General features: G+C 36.5%; 1 protein-coding gene across 5 annotated transcripts in view; it reads left to right on the top strand.

Moving 5' to 3' along the window:
• The window catches only part of CDKL5 (cyclin dependent kinase like 5), a 129,824-nt gene that overhangs the window by 65,299 nt on the left and 45,408 nt on the right, over nucleotides 1-19,117 (top strand). For all 5 annotated transcript variants that reach the window (XM_063182843.1, XM_063182839.1, XM_063182847.1 and 2 more), the window contains exons 4-7: nucleotides 8,946-8,991; nucleotides 11,991-12,127; nucleotides 15,100-15,220; nucleotides 16,344-16,403. In XM_063182843.1, the coding sequence (XP_063038913.1) occupies nucleotides 8,946-8,991; nucleotides 11,991-12,127; nucleotides 15,100-15,220; nucleotides 16,344-16,403 (364 nt within the window). The remainder of the gene's footprint in view (nucleotides 1-8,945; nucleotides 8,992-11,990; nucleotides 12,128-15,099; nucleotides 15,221-16,343; nucleotides 16,404-19,117) is intronic.

Here is a 19,117-nt window from a genome sequence, read left to right as displayed (position 1 = left end):
GTACTTTATGATGGATGAATGGATGGATGAGTACAGACATTTCAGAAAAGATGAGCTAAAAAGAAAGGGGAATGAAGTTTCCCTTTGTGGGAAAGAGTGTCCCAGATGTATTGTGGTATTTTCTGGGATGGTGTGATGGCCCACTGTTAAGGGAAAAGTGGGTCATAGCAGATGGATGATAGTCTGGTTGAGACCCTGTGGTTCAGAGTTAGAGGTGAGACCAGAAACTGTGGCATTATTTTGAGTCTTTGCTGTAGACCACCTGATCAAAGTGAAAAAATGGACAAAGCATTTTTTATGCAGCTGATGATGTTTCTGAAACACTTGTTTTTCAGGGGAATTCTGACCTTGTTTTTGGGGGGAACTTGAACTTCCCTGGCATTTCCTGGACAGGCAGTGTGGTGGGATGTAAGCAATCTCAGAGATTTCTGGAGGGCATCAGGGAAATTTCTTGATGCAGGTGATGGAAGGACCAGTCAGATTATTAGAATAATTTGCTGCAGTGTTTGCATAATAGTGGAATTCAATACCATGAGAACATTGAGGAGAAAATGTTAGAAAGTACAGACCTTGAATAGAGAGTATTCAAAAAACTGATAGGTGGAGATTTCAAGGGAGGCAGCTGTAAAAGGCCTCTCTGACAATCCCATGTGGGTGTTGTAGATACCTCAGCAATCTTAAATGCTTCTAGATGCCCATGTTTAGGCTACTGAATTGTGACTGAAGTGACTGATCAATGTAGAGCTCTTAGAAGTTTGAACACACAACTCACATACAGGGATCTGAATATGGATGTCTTAATCTGAAACTGAATTTCATCTGAAGAGTTTCAGCCTCAGGAAGCTGCTTGACAAGTTTGCCTTTGGTTCACAGTAGGTCTTGTTTTACAGTTTAAAGAAAAGGCCTGTTAAGATTGTTGATGAGAAAAAAGACAAGCCCCAAAAATTTAAGATGAGAAAATACCAGATAAAAACTAAATTGTATCCTCTGCAGAAATAAACATTTCAAAACTAAAGCTTGAGATGTGATAAACTTGAGAATTTCAGCCAATCATGCTGAAACTATTTTGACTCTGAGACTTAGGATAACCACACTGAGGACTTTGGCAATGATATATTTTTTTAATAACCAACCAACCAAAGTAACTGTTTTCTAATAAGTTCTACCTTGATTTACAAGGTGCCCAGGAAAGGAGCGTTGCATTATAACAAAAAAAAAATTTAGTAAATACAATGTAATTAGAAATGTCTTGTTGACCTCTGAATCTGGGGAGTCAGTGATATCTTGAAGGAAGTACAGTTTGCCTTACTGCATTTTCTACTTTGTTATCACTTGTATTACAAGTGTCAAGATTATGCTATAAAAAGTAATTAAATAATGCTGGTATCTGTCAATGCAGTATCATGCTATTTATAAATAGCTTTCATTTTCACAATTTCCACTTTTGACAGACCGAAAAAAAAAAATCCCTGAACAAATAGAACTGGAAGAAGACTGAGGTTTGAAACTGAAATTACTATTACTGACATTTCTGCATTGGAAGAATTTTATAGACATGTACTCAATTTTGTTTCTGTTTTACAACCATGGTTTGGATTAAACAATACTGTCAAATTGTAAAATTATATGGATTAGTACTACAACAGAATGAAATGAAACACAGATTATTTTTAATATTGCTAAAATATTACTAGTTTGTCGTGAAAAGCTAGAATAGCTACATTTGTAGTGTTTAAAGCTGTTTTTTATTCCAGATCCTTTTCATTACATTATTGTGCACATTCTTTGGAGATGCATATTTACTTTCTTGCTTGGAGAAAATTGTGAATGAATATGAAAAATCCGCTTGGGAAAATGGAAGTTCTGATGCTACCCCCTATCATCAGCCCAATAGTTGGTAGAAAATACTGAGTGGGTTCACTTCCTTTCAAGTGTTCTTTTCAGGGTAGTATGTACACCCTGAATTAGCAGACTGCAAGTTCTTGAAGAATGTAAAATGCTTTGTAGTGACTCCTTAGGATTCAGGTGTGCCTCTTCACAACTGCTCAAAGCAGAATCAGCTCCAGCACGTTGCTCCAGATCTCATCCTGGTGGATTTTGAGTGCCTTGAAGGCTGTTCAGAATATCCCTACAAATGGGGACGTTCAAAACCAGCAGAAGTGCCTTCCAGCCCCAGCTGTGTGTGCTGTGAGCCTGTAAATTCCTGCAGTCTGGAGAGCCCCTGGCAGCAGCACCACTGTCAGCTGGGCCTGGCACAGGGGCTGGAGCCCCACTCTGGGAGTCCATGGACACAGATGGGCCATCCCTTGTCTTATGGATTCATCTGATAAATGGATGAGAAAAGCCTGCTGTTTATGACTGCCTTATACTACACTTGGTCTAAAACAAATAAATAAGGTTGGTAATGGAAGCATTTGCTCATGACATCTGAACAAACAATAAAGTTGTTGCAAGTTTTCCTGAAGGACATAGATAAAGAAATCAGAGAAACTGTTTCCATCTGCATGATTTTTTTTAAAGTGTCTTTCCATCATTACCTGCACTTACTGGTAATTTCCTGTCAAACTTGTAGGTTTGCTCAAGGTTCTGGCCTTTTCTTGTGCTTCTTTGCCCAGTGGAATAGCTGAGCTTGTATGGCTGTTCCCCTGGAAAATCTTTTAGAGTGGTTTAAGCTTTCCCTAGTCCTCTTGTTCTTCCTGAGGAGACAGTGTGACCATCTTCCCTAAAGCAGCACATCAAATATAGAACTCTTTGTTCCATTAGGAGTCTTCCCCTGCACTTAGATGGTTAGTAAATAACATTCTGCTTTCAAGAGATAAAAAATTGATTTGTGGTGATTCACTCTAGGTGCTTCTTCTCAAGTAAACTCTAACATATATGTGTTGGAAAATTCTAAGCAATTTTCCAGTAAATAAAGGCATTGTGATAACTCAGACGTACTGTTCTGTCATTATTTATGAAAGACTCTGTCTCTTCCTAAAAATAAATAGGACTTTTAGATTAGAAAGTAATTTCCTGAAAGTTCTCCTATGCTAAGAGTTGTATTGCTTAGATAAACCAAGTGTGAGGGTTTTAGCTGATAAACAGAAGAATTTCAATTTTCTCAAGGGAGGAACAGAAGGCTGAAACAGTGAAGCATCTCTTGAGGGAAGTTCTCTAAAGTTTTTTATGTGTAGAAGAAGACACAGTATGCTGTGACTTCGTATTGTCAAACTGTTTGAAAAAAGAAATTGCATCATCTTGCACATCTTTCTCTCTAGAGAATATTTTAATGCACTCCACTAGATTTTGAAAGTAATTGCCTGAAAAAGTGTTGAGACAGCTGGAAGGTGGTGGTGGTGGTGTAAGGCAGAATGGAGATGGTGTCAGGACAGTGTCTGGGCAGTGACTTTAGGACCTGGCATAATTGCAGGTAATGATGCCTGTGACCTCTCAGAACATTCATTTCCTGGCTTTTGTAATTACAAATATCACATTTATGATACATTGATCTGACTAAAATGCTAGTATTTTGTTCCTGTTTTGAGTGTAAATTTGAAAAAAATTTTTGGTTATTTGTTTTTTGTTTTAAGCTTCATTTTAAGCAACTAATGAAAAATACTTTACCATATTGTAGTGGTTTTCTGGGGTTTTCTTACCTTGTGGCTCACTGCTTAATGTTCTGGGATTTTGCAACATCAAGATTATTGAAAACTCTGTTCTAAATACTTTAATGTTGTAGAACATATTATGCAATGTTTCTGCAAGTCGGAGTAAAATTGAACTACTTTGTTCTGAAAAGACATTAGCCACTGGATATGTTTGGCTGAATTTTGTTGATTTTTTTTTTTTTAATGTGTGTCTTTGTTATGGCAAACTAAATTGTACACATGCGATAATTGATCAGTGAGAATCAAACCAGGTTATTGCTCACTTCTAAATAATTTTTCTGACATGTGAATGCTCTCTGTGAGTAGAGAATACAATTGATTTAACTTTTTCTAACAAGTTTATTTTGGGCCTAAACAGCCTCACACTTGTACTGATGGAAATGATGAGGCAACCACAGAACTTGCTATATCATATTTTATTGTTTCGCTTAATACATCAGCATAAAATCCTGATGTGATGTACTAAATAGGGCTTGAGTAAAGGCAGCAATATGCAGCTTGTGCATGGGTTGTGCTCAGCATTGACTGCTGCTATCTCTGCTCACATTTGTTGATAAACATTTGTTCTTTTAGTTCCTTAAAAAAATCCCTGCTTGAGAAATTCTTGTACTCATAGAGGGTGAGGCAGTAAAATTAGAGGTGAACAATGTAACTTTCAGAAGGTCAATCTTACCTGTTTTTCAAAAATCTTGTTATGTACCTGTGCTGTGTGTCAGCTTTTCCATGATTTGCAGAAGGAAAAGGAAGAAAAGTCCTCACAGAAACTTTGAAATAAAATAAGGATAAACATTTAAAGAGATTTTTTTTGTAACATGACATTTTCAAGAATAGGATATGTTTTCTCTTTCCAGACAATAATGGTTGTTTTCTAAGATCTTGATTTATGCTAAGCAGCATCTTTTTCCTTGAGTACTCCCATCAAGGATCTTTCAAGAAAACAACAGAGATACATTACTCTGCTGTTCTGACACTTCTGTCTTGTGCTCTCTATAATTACAAATAATAAAAGTGATTTCAGTCATATAAATTTTGTAGAGACAGTGGAAAAATAGGGAACCTCTGTCCTTTAAATGAGATAAAATTAAATAGTTTTGAATTAGGAACTCTTGATGGTGATGACAGGAAACAGCAGCTATGACAATCTTGTGAGGAAACCTTGGAGAGAAACTTGTGGGTGGCAAGGAGCACAGCAGTGAAAATGCTCAGCTCTCGTAGCCGTGCTCTCCTCTGTGGTTAAAGGGGCAGAGAGGGGCTTGTTCTTTCTCCAGAGGCAATTCCCACAGATATTTTGAGGTATAGGAAAGGACTGAGCCCTAATATGAAGTGATTCCTCCCTCCAGGGCTGGAGGTATCCTTTTCCCATGAGCAGGTATCTCCTTCCTCCTCTCTATCACTATATTTATATGTAAAGGAAATTGAACAGAAATTTTTGTCTTAGCCTCATTAAAAGACATTTGCAGGTTTTTACTTGAAGAGATATATTATGCCCATTTTAGACACATGTAATCATGTAGTCTGAATAACCAGTTCCTGTACATCCTTAACTTTTACACAAAGTCTTTCTGTAATATCAATCTCTTGTAGTATGTTTCATTTTAAAACTGTTCTTCCTGTAGTTTTATAACACAGCATGTTTATAATATACATGCTCAATAATCAGAGGTAGTGCCAATGTTAAGAGAGATTTCATTTCCGTGTTTGCAAATTTGCCGTTGTTGTAAACTCAAATATTGAGGCCATAGTTTTTTTATTAGAACACGGTAATGAGGTGCTTAGTAATAGATGTAGCTGAGTGAAGCAAAATTACTAAGCTAAGCAAACTCAAATTTTTCTGCTTCATGATATAAGCTGGTAGTAGTAAGTAGTAGAGATCAGAAAGGATTATATGAGTTTTTTCTTTCTTTGGCATTCATTGAAATCAGACATGGAATCAGCTAGTACCAGCTTATCTACCTAGGTAATACACTGAATTGTCAATGATAATTTTCATGCTAGGAGTTGGATACTGAGCTATTGTATAAGAAGGTTTCCACAATCAAGCTGAACATTGTTCTCAGTACTGTTCTGTTTCATAGTAAAATCTTGAAAGAACACCTCTTGAAATGCAAAAAAATGCATTTTAGTGAATGACAATTCTGTTTTGGAGAATTCCAATTTAGCTTGTTTTTGAAGAGCAGAAAATCAGATCCACAAAAGAGCTCAGATCTCCAACATGTCTTGTAAGTAGACATTTAAGTAACAGAGTCTAAATTCAATCTGTAAAGAACCCTTCAGATTTGCCCGGAAGTCTGAATTATCACTGTTGAATTTCTTAATTCCTCTTCATTCCTCTGCTTTTCTTTTTATCCCCTATTCTGTGCATCTTCTCAGGGCTCAGCAATGTGGTGTCTGTTTGCTTTGCACCAAGTGCATGGTTTGAAAATTTGTTTGAAACTTCAGGTTTAGCCTGTATCTGACCAAAATGTCTCTCCTAACCCAGGAAGGGTATTTTACCACCTCAAATATATGCCTGCTGTATTCATCTATATACAAAATTTATTCCATGTTTTCAATTCTTTATTAGCTTATGTTAAGGAAAATTATGTGCAATGGCTGATTGTGTTACACAGTTTACATATGCTGCTGACCTGCAACATCATGCAGGGTACAGGAGACTGAGTTCTTGCTGGTACCTTCCCCCAAGGAAGGATATTCTGTTTATAGATGGCAAATTTGAGACAATTTTTTTGAAATTTCCTCTTTTTAGTTCTTGCATTTTTTAAAAAAAAATTGGTGGAAACCAGATATCTTGTTCAAAATTAGCAGGCGTAATGGAAATAGAGGAACATGGCATTTCAGATGGGTTATTTAATTTGAAACTAGTTTAAAATTATGAGGGGTGCCTGTTTTTTATGTCACTTCATATAAACCATTTAGTTGTTTTAAAGCACATGAGCAAGAACTGAGAAATGTGGACTTGGCTGTAATTTTCTGTGCTGTCAGATGGAGCACCCCACGTCTTCTGGAGGTGTTCTGCATCATGGGGAAGTTACAGACTTTTTGTCAAGCAGGTGCAATATATTTAATAATCCATGGATATTAATCTTCAATGTCCTTGTATCCATTTTAGCCTTGGCTTGACTGCTTCACCAGTAGCACATTCCCAGAGAATGTAATTTACATAGGATGAAATTCTCTGAGAAACCTAGACAAGAATGTTCCTTGCTAAGATGGAATCTAATGTTGCTAGGGCGACTCCTTAAAGCACCTATTGTCTAGTCTCATTTTGCTGCTGTTTCCCTTTGGCTTATTTAAAAATTATTTGTTGGATTTTTTTGAAAAGATAGGGCAAGTGTCATGTATAACTTCTTAATTGCTTATGACACCATTAATGGTCATTTCACTGGTTTAATGAAATAATAGAAGTCACAAAGCTTTGTAAATGAAAATTTCCTAAATGTTAGATTTTTTGGAACTATTTGGGTAACTTTTTCATACCTGTTATTGAGGTCGTTCTGTTCTTTTTGTTCCTAGAACCACTCATGCTTTAAGTACTGTAAATAGTTGGAATCCTCCAGGATGTTTGATAGCATATCTTACCCAAGTCTTTGAAAGACCTTGACCCAAGAGCTTTTAAAACTTAATTTCCAAAGTAATCACATTCCATGTAATCAAGATATGGCAGAGAGGCCACTTGGACTAGTTTTCTTGAATGAATCAGAATTGCTGTCTGTGTGAAGATACATGTTTCAACTTCTATATTTCTTTCAGTGGACTTAGCTATTACTTTGACAATAAAAACACAGCCTTTTTGTAGCTGAAACATCTACAAATTTTTCTTTTACCTCATGTTAAATAGACATATAATACTAATAGATAAATTCGGTTCATCTGCAAAGTGCTGTATGCAGGCTGTCTAAGCATAGGCATAATACAGTCAGCAGAGGCTTTTTAGGGCAATTACAGTGTTCCTTGTCTGAAAAATCATTCAGTGGCTTAATTAGCCAGACCACCTATCAGTAGACACCAGAAGTCAAATAAACTAAATTTACTCATCCTCTTAATGTTCCTTCATAGTACTACTCTTGCTAGAACTAGAATTAGTAAGTATAACAAATATAACAATACTATAACTCAGTAGTAGAAATATAATTAGTAAAATAAGTCTTTCAGTTTATTTCAGACCATTCTTTCCCTGTGCTTTTATTTTAATTGGGATCAGGTATTTTACAAGTTCATGTGTTAGAATTATTTGAAATGAAAAATGGGGTAAATGTTTGTGTTACTCAGTAACTGGTTATGCACATGTCTTCAGGTATTCTAGAATGCCTTCATTTTTATTGCTATCCTCCAGTCTGGCCTTTGTATGCTATTAACAGTGGGATATTGCTTTTTTTTTTTTTAAACTGTGATGTTTGGTAAAGGTGTGCAAGGTAGAGCTAGCTCATCAAGTACTCGGGTAGCCTCCTGCCTGTCTGCTCACAAGCCCTTACCCTGTGACTTTTGTTTCTTCCACTTTTAATGTTTCTTCCGTGTCCTGCTGCTAAAGTTCAATGTCTGCATCATTATATGAACAGACCTGAACTAGGCCCCCTTTTGTCCATGTGCTAAATGCATTCCTGCTCACACAAGAGAGAAACTTAAACAGAAAAATGTTTTAGTGAGTAGAGAATGCTAGAGGAGTGCAAAGGCAGGTGGACATCAGGAAGTTATCCCTTATGACTGTTCAGTAAGCATGGTTGAACACTGCCACATGCAATTACTGATGCCCATTTTGGATAGATTTCCCTTAAGATGACAAATATTTAAAAGGAGGCACAGAGAAGCTACTTTCTTAATACTGTGTTTTTTGTGGATGTTTGAACTTTGAAGCCCAAAAACTTTTGGCACCAAAAATCACAGGTCTGACTATAAGTCTTATACTGGCACAGTGTTTTCAGTTCACCTCATAAAGATAAGCACCCATATTCATACTGTGGTTAGATAAAGGATTGCTAGAGCTTCAGAATAACTAAGGAAGAAGAGTCACAGGAAAAACACTTCTGACTATTTCTCTGTTATATATTACAAGGTGTTTAAATATGAACTCTATTGCTTTTGTACTGGGGATCCTAATTGTGACATATCTGCTGTGTGTGGGTTTTTGTTGCACTTGGCCTGATCACTGAGGTATTTTCCAGATTTTAAATTTATTTCTTTGCGTTGTGAAATTCCTTTTCCTTCTTTTTTCCTTCCTCTGATGCTCAGGGGAAAAAAGGCAAGAGAAAATGCACAAAAAATCTTGCTCATTTCCATTTCTTTGCTTTTATTTTGCAGGAGACACATGAAATTGTGGCTATCAAGAAATTCAAAGACAGTGAAGGTAAGCTTTTCTGCTGCATGGTCTTTAATGTCAGTAACTACATTGTTAATGTCTATTTAGTTAAAATGACAAGTCTCATATTACAAGATATGATTTTAAAAAGATAATGATTTATTAGCTCTGTAAATATTCAAGGCACTTGATCTTTCATACCTTCCTAGAGACTGCATTATACACTTTAATTAGATAACTACATTTGATGCATCTGTTTTAATGTGGATGAAATTGTGGTGTTGTACATGGTAGTAAGATGCACCATTTGGAGATTAGATGTGACCAGAAAATGTGAAAAGTCCTCTTGTAATAGTGACTTGCAGAGTCCTTAGGCTTTATCACCCTTCATCTGTGAGAGGGGTTCTAAATGTCAGAGCAACTTGAAGTTGCAAATGGAGGAGACTGAAAGAAGTTGTTGGCAAGTTCAGTCGCAGGGAGATGAATCTGGGAGCTCTCAGGGATCCATGGAGGGAGCTGGGTGTGAGGCAGCAGCTCTGCCCTCACTTCAGTGGGCTTCAGTCTCCTCAGGAACTTGCTCTTTGCCCCTTCACTGCAGACCCTGAGTACTCTGCAGCATTGCTGAGTTTGCTGAGAGGAGGGAGAGCCAGTTTCTGCAAGGATTAGTGTTGCTGGCAAAGAGGGAAGGCAGGACACGCAGAAATTACTCTGAGTACTCCACACACACATTCCTCACCCAACAGTAACTAACCCAAAGGACTGTACAAGACAAGGCTGGTTCTCTGACCTACACTTGGGATCAGGGAATCACCAAATCCATATCCATAGGCAGTACTGACAATCATACATGAGAGCAGCTGTGTGCCTTGAGTGCATCAAAGTCAGCCCTGAGCCCCAGAGACCTGCACAAACAGAAGTGTGAGGTGTGAGAGGATGATCCTGGTGTGAAGTGATGCTGCTGTGGTTTGCTGTGTACTGAGGCTTTAGTCAAAAGTTAGCAATGGTGTTTAAAGAAACAGCAGACACTTTATTTTAGCAAAATTTCTGGTTTTGCTATCCTACAGGATTGCTGGTGGCCATGAAGGTGGTGTTGGTTACAAGGGCTATATTTTTCAGTCAGACACAGCAAAGTCTGATTTGCATCTTGTTTTGCACAGTACAATCTCTGCTTGGCAGGTCATTTTCCCAGACACTTGAAGAGTGTATTTGATAAATGTTTTAGCTCTGCTGTTCAGAAATCTGTTTTAAATCCCTCTCAAGGATGTAGAAGATAGTTTAATTGTGGTGACCATCTTTACCAGGTCACAAGAGTCTCTCAGAATTGCTTTTTGGAATTGCTGTGGCTATTCAGTACAGATCCTAGGAAGTAAATCTCAGTATTAAGCCCTAAACAGGATTATTGTATTAGCTTGTCTACCAAAAAATGAAAACAAAAAATGCAGCATTGCCATTAGGTCTGGCTTTCCAAGGGTATTACATAATATCAGTTTACATGACTGATGACTGCTTTTCAGATTTGTAGCTAGTTGTTTACGAGTTTCTGGAAATATGACAGAAGTTCTTTTGATGGATTTGATTCAGCCCATTTCACATCTGTTTGTTAATATGGTAGTTCATTAGAAGTTTGAATATACTGTAATTGTTTCTATTGACATTTTTGTTTCACTGAATTTTTGCCGTTGTTTGACATATGAATACTAAATGTGCTGGAAAGTGACTGTCTTTTTTATAGACGAGATTATGCAATCAGGCTGATGCAAGCCAACATCAAGCACTCAGTTTTAAAATGAAAAGATTTAGATTGCTCTAAATTATATATTTTTTAATCAAAACATTTGTGATTATAGTATTTTGTTTTCCTTTTCCCTCCTGTTGCACTTCAATTTTTTATTTTCCCCCTCTCTCTTCTGATGATGATTAGTGCATTTGCCTGACCAGTGTTATTGGCTCTCCCCGCAAATATCTTCTGGCCTTTTGCCTTGGGAAAACAATTTCTTGTTTCTTCTTCCTCTAACTGTCTTTGTGGTACACAACCTGTAAATGTGATTTAGTTTTGATTTATTCAAAACAAGTATTTCCCATTTAGTAACTCTCTGTTGTAGATAACAGTCCTAAGTGATTAAGTATACTGTTTCTATGTGCATGAGCAAATTTACTGAATTAATGGATTTCATTTTACTAAATGAAAAATAAAACCTAATAGTCAGGTTTGCTTAACATATCATTGCTGGTATCCTTTAGAACCTATTTAGTTCTGAGCCCCTTAATGATAAGCATGTATAAAGCATTAGTGAAGCACTCCTCCTTTCTTGAACACCTTTCAAACAATTAAATTGTCAAATCAGTTAAATTAAAATTACATTTAATTAACGAAACAGATAGATTTCTTGACTCCTTTGAATTAGATTCAGGACTTCGTTGCATCAGTACTTACTCTACTGCCTCCTGTGGCTGCTACACTGGTCTGGCATTGCTGAATTTCCTTTGACAGCCACGAGGGGAACCTACAGAACTTAAAAGATCTTCAGTCTTATAATTTATTTTTCATGGCTTTTGGAAAATAGAATTATTTCAGAATCAACTGCATTTATTTGGTATTGGTCAAAGATGAATTTTGCATTCCCATGTTTCTGCTGAGGACAACCTTCCCAGTGGTTAATGTGTATGTTGTGTATTTGTGGGGTATAGCATGTGCACACACATGAATGTTTTTTTGAAGCATATTACTTCCCTTCATAATAAAAAAAGATAGAAATGCAAACAATTTGTTTCTTATGGCTTTCTCAGCCACAGGAAACCTTTATGGAAGTGATGAGAAATCTGTGAGGGTTGTATAATAAGCACAGTCAGTATTTACCTCTCTTCCAATGCAGAAGTATGCAAACAGAGAGTCCACACTGGAAAATAATCTTTTTTTTTTCTCAGTAGTGTCTAAAACCAGAGAATTTAATCAGTGGTTCAAAATGAATCTTTATAACGCTTTTTACTTGGAGGGTTTGTTTTGTTTTTTAATCAGCTTACTCTGTCACTTTTTCTTCACACTCTAGAAAATGAAGAAGTCAAAGAAACCACTTTACGAGAGCTTAAAATGCTTCGCACTTTGAAACAGGAGAACATTGTGGAGCTGAAGGAAGCCTTCAGAAGAAGAGGAAAATTATACTTAGTGTTTGAATATGTGGAAAAAGTGAGTTGACTTTGTCGTATCCTTGCCACCATTATATTCTCAGCTTACTAAAAATGTCTTTAAAATTGTTTTTTAAGAAAAAAATTAAGTTATCCTAATCTCTAAAGAGATGCAGCAGAAACTTTATTACAATATGTTGTGAGATGGCAACACTGATTACTGGTGTTCTTATGTCATGTCTTGGTATTAATTTTAAAAAATTCTTCCATTTGTGAATGCCAACATGTTAAAAATTATGCAGACTGGGATACATATGACTTGAAGAAAAATTTCCATCTGAACTCTTTAATCCAGTGTAATTGTAAAGCTGGATAACTGTCCTGTTATGTTGTGTAATGAGTCTTGACGTAGTCTTTTAAAACAAGATCATCGACTTTTGACTTTGGAATCTCTTTCAACTTTCTCCACCCTTCCCTGTTAAAAATAGGATTTGTTTGTGTATTTCTGTAACAAGGCCACTATCAATAGTTGCTTAGAGGGATTTGGCAAAGACCACTGTCATTAACTCCAATCCTGACCTCATTTTGAAACTATTCCAAAATTTCCTTAGATTGGCCTACTACTGCCAAGCATCCTGATCTGTTTCCAGGGAGAAACAACCTTGAACAGATTGGTCTTTTGTCATTTTTGCAACCTTCCTGATGAAGGTAGACCTTCCCTCTGAATTCTAACCATTTAGCATTCTTCAGAGAAACACCTGGATGGTATTCAGATACACAGAGTGAAAGAAAATGCAGGTTTAAATATGTCTATAGCCTTCATGAGTTACTGTTCTTTTGACTGAAATTTTCATTTAATTTCCTGCCAGTGTGGTGTTGAGGTCTAGCTGAGAGCTAGTCCTCTGCAGTCAATTTTCTTTCGTCTAAAAATTTCTCACCCTAAAATGGTGTCTCTTTTACATCAAGTTGACAACTTATTTTGTAGTATAACTTAACTACATAATGTGAGATGACCTATATTAGCCCACAATTTGGCAGAAATCAGTTTTGGTTTCCACCAGCAGATCAGCAATTTCTAATGTGGTGGATCTTACTTGGATCTAACATTCAAAGTTTAACTTGTTTCACCCATGTTCATTGTAATTGTTCCAGACACATGAAATGTCTTTGCTCATGTACCAACTTAGAACATATATTTAATTTTCTGTTGTAGTTGACTTGACTAAACTATCTGGAGAAGTGGGTTGAAAGAGCAGCATAACTAAAAGATATTTAATTGATATGATAAGGGGTATATATTAAAAAATCGGTTAAGATCAGTAAAAACACCAGGCTGCAATATCTATCATTATTTACATCAGAATAAAATAATTTTGTAATAAAGATAGGCACCATGTCTAGTTTGTACATAATGTCATTTCTGTATTAATGTTCACCTTTCTTTTCAGTTAAACTTTGAAATAAATAAACATTTCTTATTTTCAGGTATCTTAAGTATTGTCACCCATAGTTTCTTTGAAGACCAGGATGTTTCTGAATTCTTTGGATGAGGGAAAAGTAGAAAGAATTAAATAAAATGTGGTAGAGTAGACTAATCTTTTGTTTAACTGGTAATGAGCACTATGTGTCCTTCAGGGCATGTTAACTCTGCAATACTGAAATCCAGATTACTTAAATTCACATTTAGTCTAATCTCCTTTGTTCATCATCCCCTTAGTTAATGTCTTCATGTAGGATTATATCTTCCTGTGTTGATGCTATTATTTTGTTTTGTATTTGTAACACTAACTTCTTGACTTACTTATCCAGATCCACAGCCTTCTGTGTGGACAAGAATCTAACTAAAATCAGTATGGTTTCTTAACAGAAAATTCCTTCCCTCAGATTTGAAGTGTGTTTGTAAGAAAACTCATGCTCAAGCACATACGTTCCTGTATTTACTGCCAAACTGCAAAACTTAGAAATATTTTCAAATATCATCAAAATCTCTACTGTTCATTAAAACATCTTTCAAGAGAAACCTCAAAAATTTTACTTTACAGCTAAAGAAAATGTTTGTCAAAGACAAGGTAAATTTACTTTTAAAGAAAAATCTACAAATGCTCAAATCCTTAATTAAATGAGTTGTGCAAGGCAATATAGCCCAAATACTCTTATTTCAGTGTTCAGTAAATAAGACTTTTTTTCCCTCTCTTCAAGTGGACTGCTGCTGCCCATTATTATTTCAGAAATCAGCATACAAACTTCATTGTACTTCTAATTGTGCAAAATTAGAGACAACTGTTAACATAATGGGAATCTAAGTGTTCTTTTTCAAAGAGAAAATGTACTAGTATAAACAGTAAGTTTATTTTCTTTCCTATTTATATCCACAAAATAGTTGGCCATAGTTGCTGTAGTGCCAAGATGTCCAAGATCACTACAACTGATCTGTAGCTATAGGATACTCCCTAGGTTTCTATTTATGCCCCTGTGAGGCATTTTTATATCTGTTACTTCATTTGCAGTGAGATGCTTGTGTTGTTTTACATCCATCCATATGCAGATACAGTTGGTGGTTCATGGTGGCCCTGCATGGTGTCAAAGTGGCAGAATTAACCTAATGAAGAGAGCAGTGTGTTAAACCATTGTTGAACATTTACAAAATGCTTTGATTTGATAAACTTTTTGTATGGCCTCACACCTGACCTGGTGTTTCTGTTTAAGCAATGTTTTGTAACTCAATGACTCTTCAGGTGTTTCAGGAAAGGTGGTTTGCTGGCAGTCTGCTAAGGACTTATGGCATATTTGTGGTTCACCTTTTAGGATTATTGTCTTCCTTTTTGGATTATTGTCTTCCCAACTGTTTTCTCCAGAATGAAAACAACTAGGAGAATGCTTATGATTAAAATTCACTCCCTGAATGTTAAACTACTGGTTTTCCATAGCTGAGCTCTTTAGCCCAAATGTGTTGCTTCAAGAAGGCTGAAAGCATGTTGTCTTCCAGCAGCTAGAGTCCAGCTCTTTTAAATGATGTGTCTTTTAAATGTTTAGAATATGCTTGAATTGCTAGAAGAAATGCCAAATGGAGTGCCACCAGAAAAAGTGAAAAGCTACATTTACCAGCTGATTAAAGCAATTCATTGGTGCCATAAGAATGATATTGTTCATAGAGGTAAGTGTGTACTTCTCCACATGGAATAAGGCTCTTTCTAGAGGGAAACATCTTACAGCTTGAAGTAATTTGCATTTACCATAAATATAAGTAATTGCTTTCTATCAACAGAAAAAAAAAAATGTAAATTTGGCTGGGTTTAAGTCTGCTGCATGGCTCCAGATCATTTTAAAATGAAATTCATCTACATTCAAAGTTTGCTGTCCACTGTCTTTGGGAAGTGATAAGGACAGCATACTGAAACTGCAGGAACAGACAGTGTCTAAGAAAAAGGATTTCTTTTAAACGTTTCATGGCAATCAGTCATTTCACTTTTGAATCTGATAATAGAATACTAGAAGAAAAATAACCTAAAAATAAAGTCTTGTTTTACTTCTTGAGGCAGTTCCTCCCAGCTCCCTTGACTTTCAGTTCTGTATATTTACTTTCTCCCTAAGCTTCAAGCACTTAGTGTACACATCTTGATGAATTACTTCATCTAGTTTTATGTACTTTATCCTGATTCAATAAAATTGTATTTTGCTTTGTGACTTTGCAAGAGTAACATTTTTAATTAGTATTTCCAATAAGATAAAATCCTCTCATAGTGTGCCTTTTATATTTAAGACCAGCATGATTCTGAAAATAGTTTTAAAGTGTAATTTGAAAAATGTACCATATGTATAATAGAGGAATGAAAAAGGGCTTACAACTGGGCAAGACACTTTTTCTAAAGAAATTACAATTACAAGATCAAATGATCATTATAACTGAAAATGTTGAGCACAACATGCTTAATATTTTAGTGGTTAACTGGATAGTTGAATATCAGTCCTTTCTTTTATTAGTTTGCAATATGAAAGATGGGTATTGGTTTTCTGCCCAGGAATATCTGTAAGCACATTTTATCTTTCCATATTTTGTTGGGAAACACTTTAGAAGACTTCAAAAGGCAGAAAATTAATTCTGCCTGTTCACAAACTGAATTGCTGGGAGCTGTTTCAGCAGTTTCTCTTGTAATGCTTCATTTATGATTGCATGAATATCTCTAAATAAGATATAATGAAATAATATTTGTTGACAAAGTCCAAAATTGAGAGAAGTTAATAGCTTTTTTCTCTTTCCACCCACTCTGATACTTCAGATATCAAGCCAGAGAATCTCTTAATAAGCCACAATGATGTTCTGAAGCTGTGTGACTTTGGTAAGTTTGGAAGATACCTGTTACTTACCCTTTTAAAGAAAATCTCTTGCAGTGCAGTTTTGCCTTATTTTGTAAGAGTTCTGCAGTATGTACTGTTTAAAAGTCTTCCAGCAGTCAAAATTGATTACTGTTTCAAGTTTGGGGCTGGTATTTTAATTTGAAAGAATTCTGGTCTTAATTTGCATACCCTGTGAAATACCTGTGTTAACATCTCTATAGGAACACTGCATTTCTCCCTTCCTGTATTAGACAAGGTTTCTGCTTTTGACATTGCTGAGGCTCAGCTGAGAGGAGCACAGGTGATGAGCTGATCAGGAGGCTGGCAAAACTATAGGTTTATCTGGCCTGTGTATTAAAAGAAAAGATAATTATTACTTGTTTAGTAAAGACACAGTACACTTGTACTTTCCATGTATTTTTTGAACCATTGGCTTTTGTGGAATGTTATGTGTGCATTTATAGATTCTTTTGTTACCTTCACTAAGGAATCACATGTCCAGCTGTGATTAATGACAGAATGACTGGAGGTCAGAGTCAGAGCTGTACACATTGGGTTAACTTTGATGTTTTCTGACCTACCAATGCCTGTTTAATGTCAGCTGTAAGGCTTTGAAAAATCATCACCCAAGTACAAGGCGAACTTTGCCCACGTGAGTAATCCAAGAAGACAACAGGGCAGAATGTTCCAACAATCTGTATTTTTATTCTAAATGCTACATAAACACAGAATAAAATATTGTTCCCTCTGAAAAGCCTACAGTTTGGCTTGGTAAATAAAAGCCAATTCCATAGTGTTTCCTCAAGGGCACTTTTCAGTAAGAACAGTTTAAAAGCTGTCATTTCAAACCTCTGCAATTTTGAATGAAAAGAAGAGCCACTAACAAAATAAATGAAAATAGTTCTTAAGGAAGACAAGAAAGGTGTTTGTCATTTGCAGTGCTGCTTATTTCTTTTAATCCTAAAGGCATTTTTGCTTAAATACTCAGAAGCAATAACCATTCTAGGAAAAACCTTAGAATATTTATATAAGTCCATGTAAGTTCTTTGCATTCAGTGCCATTTATTCTGCAGTGTAAGGTACTGCCCAGCTCTGACAGAACATCAGGATACTCTTGTGTGGTGCTCTTGGTGCCTTTGCCTTTCTGGCACCCACAGGCCTCCTGTCTGCACAGCTGTGGTTGCCCTCCCTCACCTTACACTGATTATCAGGGTGCCACCCCTGCCAAGCAAACCCCTCTGAGGGACCAACCCACTGCCCTGTGCAGAGCTGAACAACCAGCACAGGCTGTGCCCTGCACAGTGCATGCCCAGTCTGGGCTAACCTCAGCACAAGCCAGTGGGAGTAAGGAGCAGGAGTGGGTCTTTGTGGGAGCTGTACACCCCACACCCTCCCTCCCTCCTTGTTTTTGGGTGAGGGATGGCCCTGCTTGTAGATAATGCCATTAGAGTTGTCACATGGCATCAGCTGACAGATCTCTGCATGGGAACTTGTGTCAGCATCCACTGTGCACCAGAATTGCAGGAAAATAAAAAGCCAGACGAATGGTATGCTCATGTTTTGGACGTCAGTTTTTGCACAGATAGAGGTGGTGTGATTTCTGCCAGCAGTGGTGCTCTCTGTGGTCTGTTGGCTTTCTGTGTGCTCCAGCCACGTTCTCTTTCTGCTGCTGGAAAAGATGTGCAGTCACAGTGTACTCAGAGTGATCAGCATAATATCAAGGCAGGAAAACTGTTACAGGTATTTCTGTGGTTCTTAATGTGCATGTGGGTTAGTTTTAATTTTAATTGGCCTTGCGGGTTTAGTTGAATTTAAAATTCTGAGGAACTCTTGTAAGATGGAATCAGTTTTAATTTTTTAGTGTTATTACTAATTGACGTAATTGCTAGTAGGTTAAGCTATTACTGTAAAGTACATGTCAGAATGGTGTTAACCACAAGTGTTTCCTGAACGTGCAGAGATTAGGATGTAAGGATTTGCCTTGTAGCATGTTATGATATCCTGTCTGACTACCTTGCTCGATTCATGTTTTGGAACACGGGTACAATGTCACATTCCTCATGTGATTACAAATGCAAAGAAAAGAATAATGCCTCCCTTTGCAATAGCCCACTGGACAAAACCAGTTTGAACAGAAAAGATCATAAATTTTTAATGAGATAATTCTTCATAATCTTTGTGCCATGTGTTCTGTACATACCGTGCTAAATAAAATTGAGATTGGTTGTTGTGTTTGCCTGGACACATGTTGTGTGGGTGTCATTTCTGCCAATAGAAGTGGAAAAAGAGAACAGTACAAAGTGCTGATTACAGGAGATGCATCTGACTGTTGGAAATAATTCAGTTTTCTGACTAGCGTGTTTTGCTTTTTCAACACCAGGCCTTCAAAATTGCTTGTTTTAGCAACCTCTTAATTTCTCTATGGTGTGTAAGCATAGAAATCGTGAAACAAGGGACTGGAAAAGACCTCAAGAAATCCTCTAGTTTTTCCACCTACTCAAAGAAAGGATTAAGAATGTCTGTGTCATTCTTGACAGGTGTTTGCTTAGTATATTCTTAAAATTCTGAATAATAGAGGTTCCCTAGTGTTCCTAGGCATCTATTAAAGTACTTAGATGTCATTAAGATTAGAATGCTTTACCTTGTATCTAACTTAAATGTACCTTGTTACTCTATAAGAAAGTGACAACCTCCTCCTTTTTTTTCTTACATCTTT

This window comes from Melospiza melodia, chromosome 2, assembly GCF_035770615.1.
Source record: "Melospiza melodia melodia isolate bMelMel2 chromosome 2, bMelMel2.pri, whole genome shotgun sequence".
NCBI classification, from domain to species: domain Eukaryota; kingdom Metazoa; phylum Chordata; class Aves; order Passeriformes; family Passerellidae; genus Melospiza; species Melospiza melodia.
This window is presented reverse-complemented; position numbering and strand designations above follow the sequence as displayed.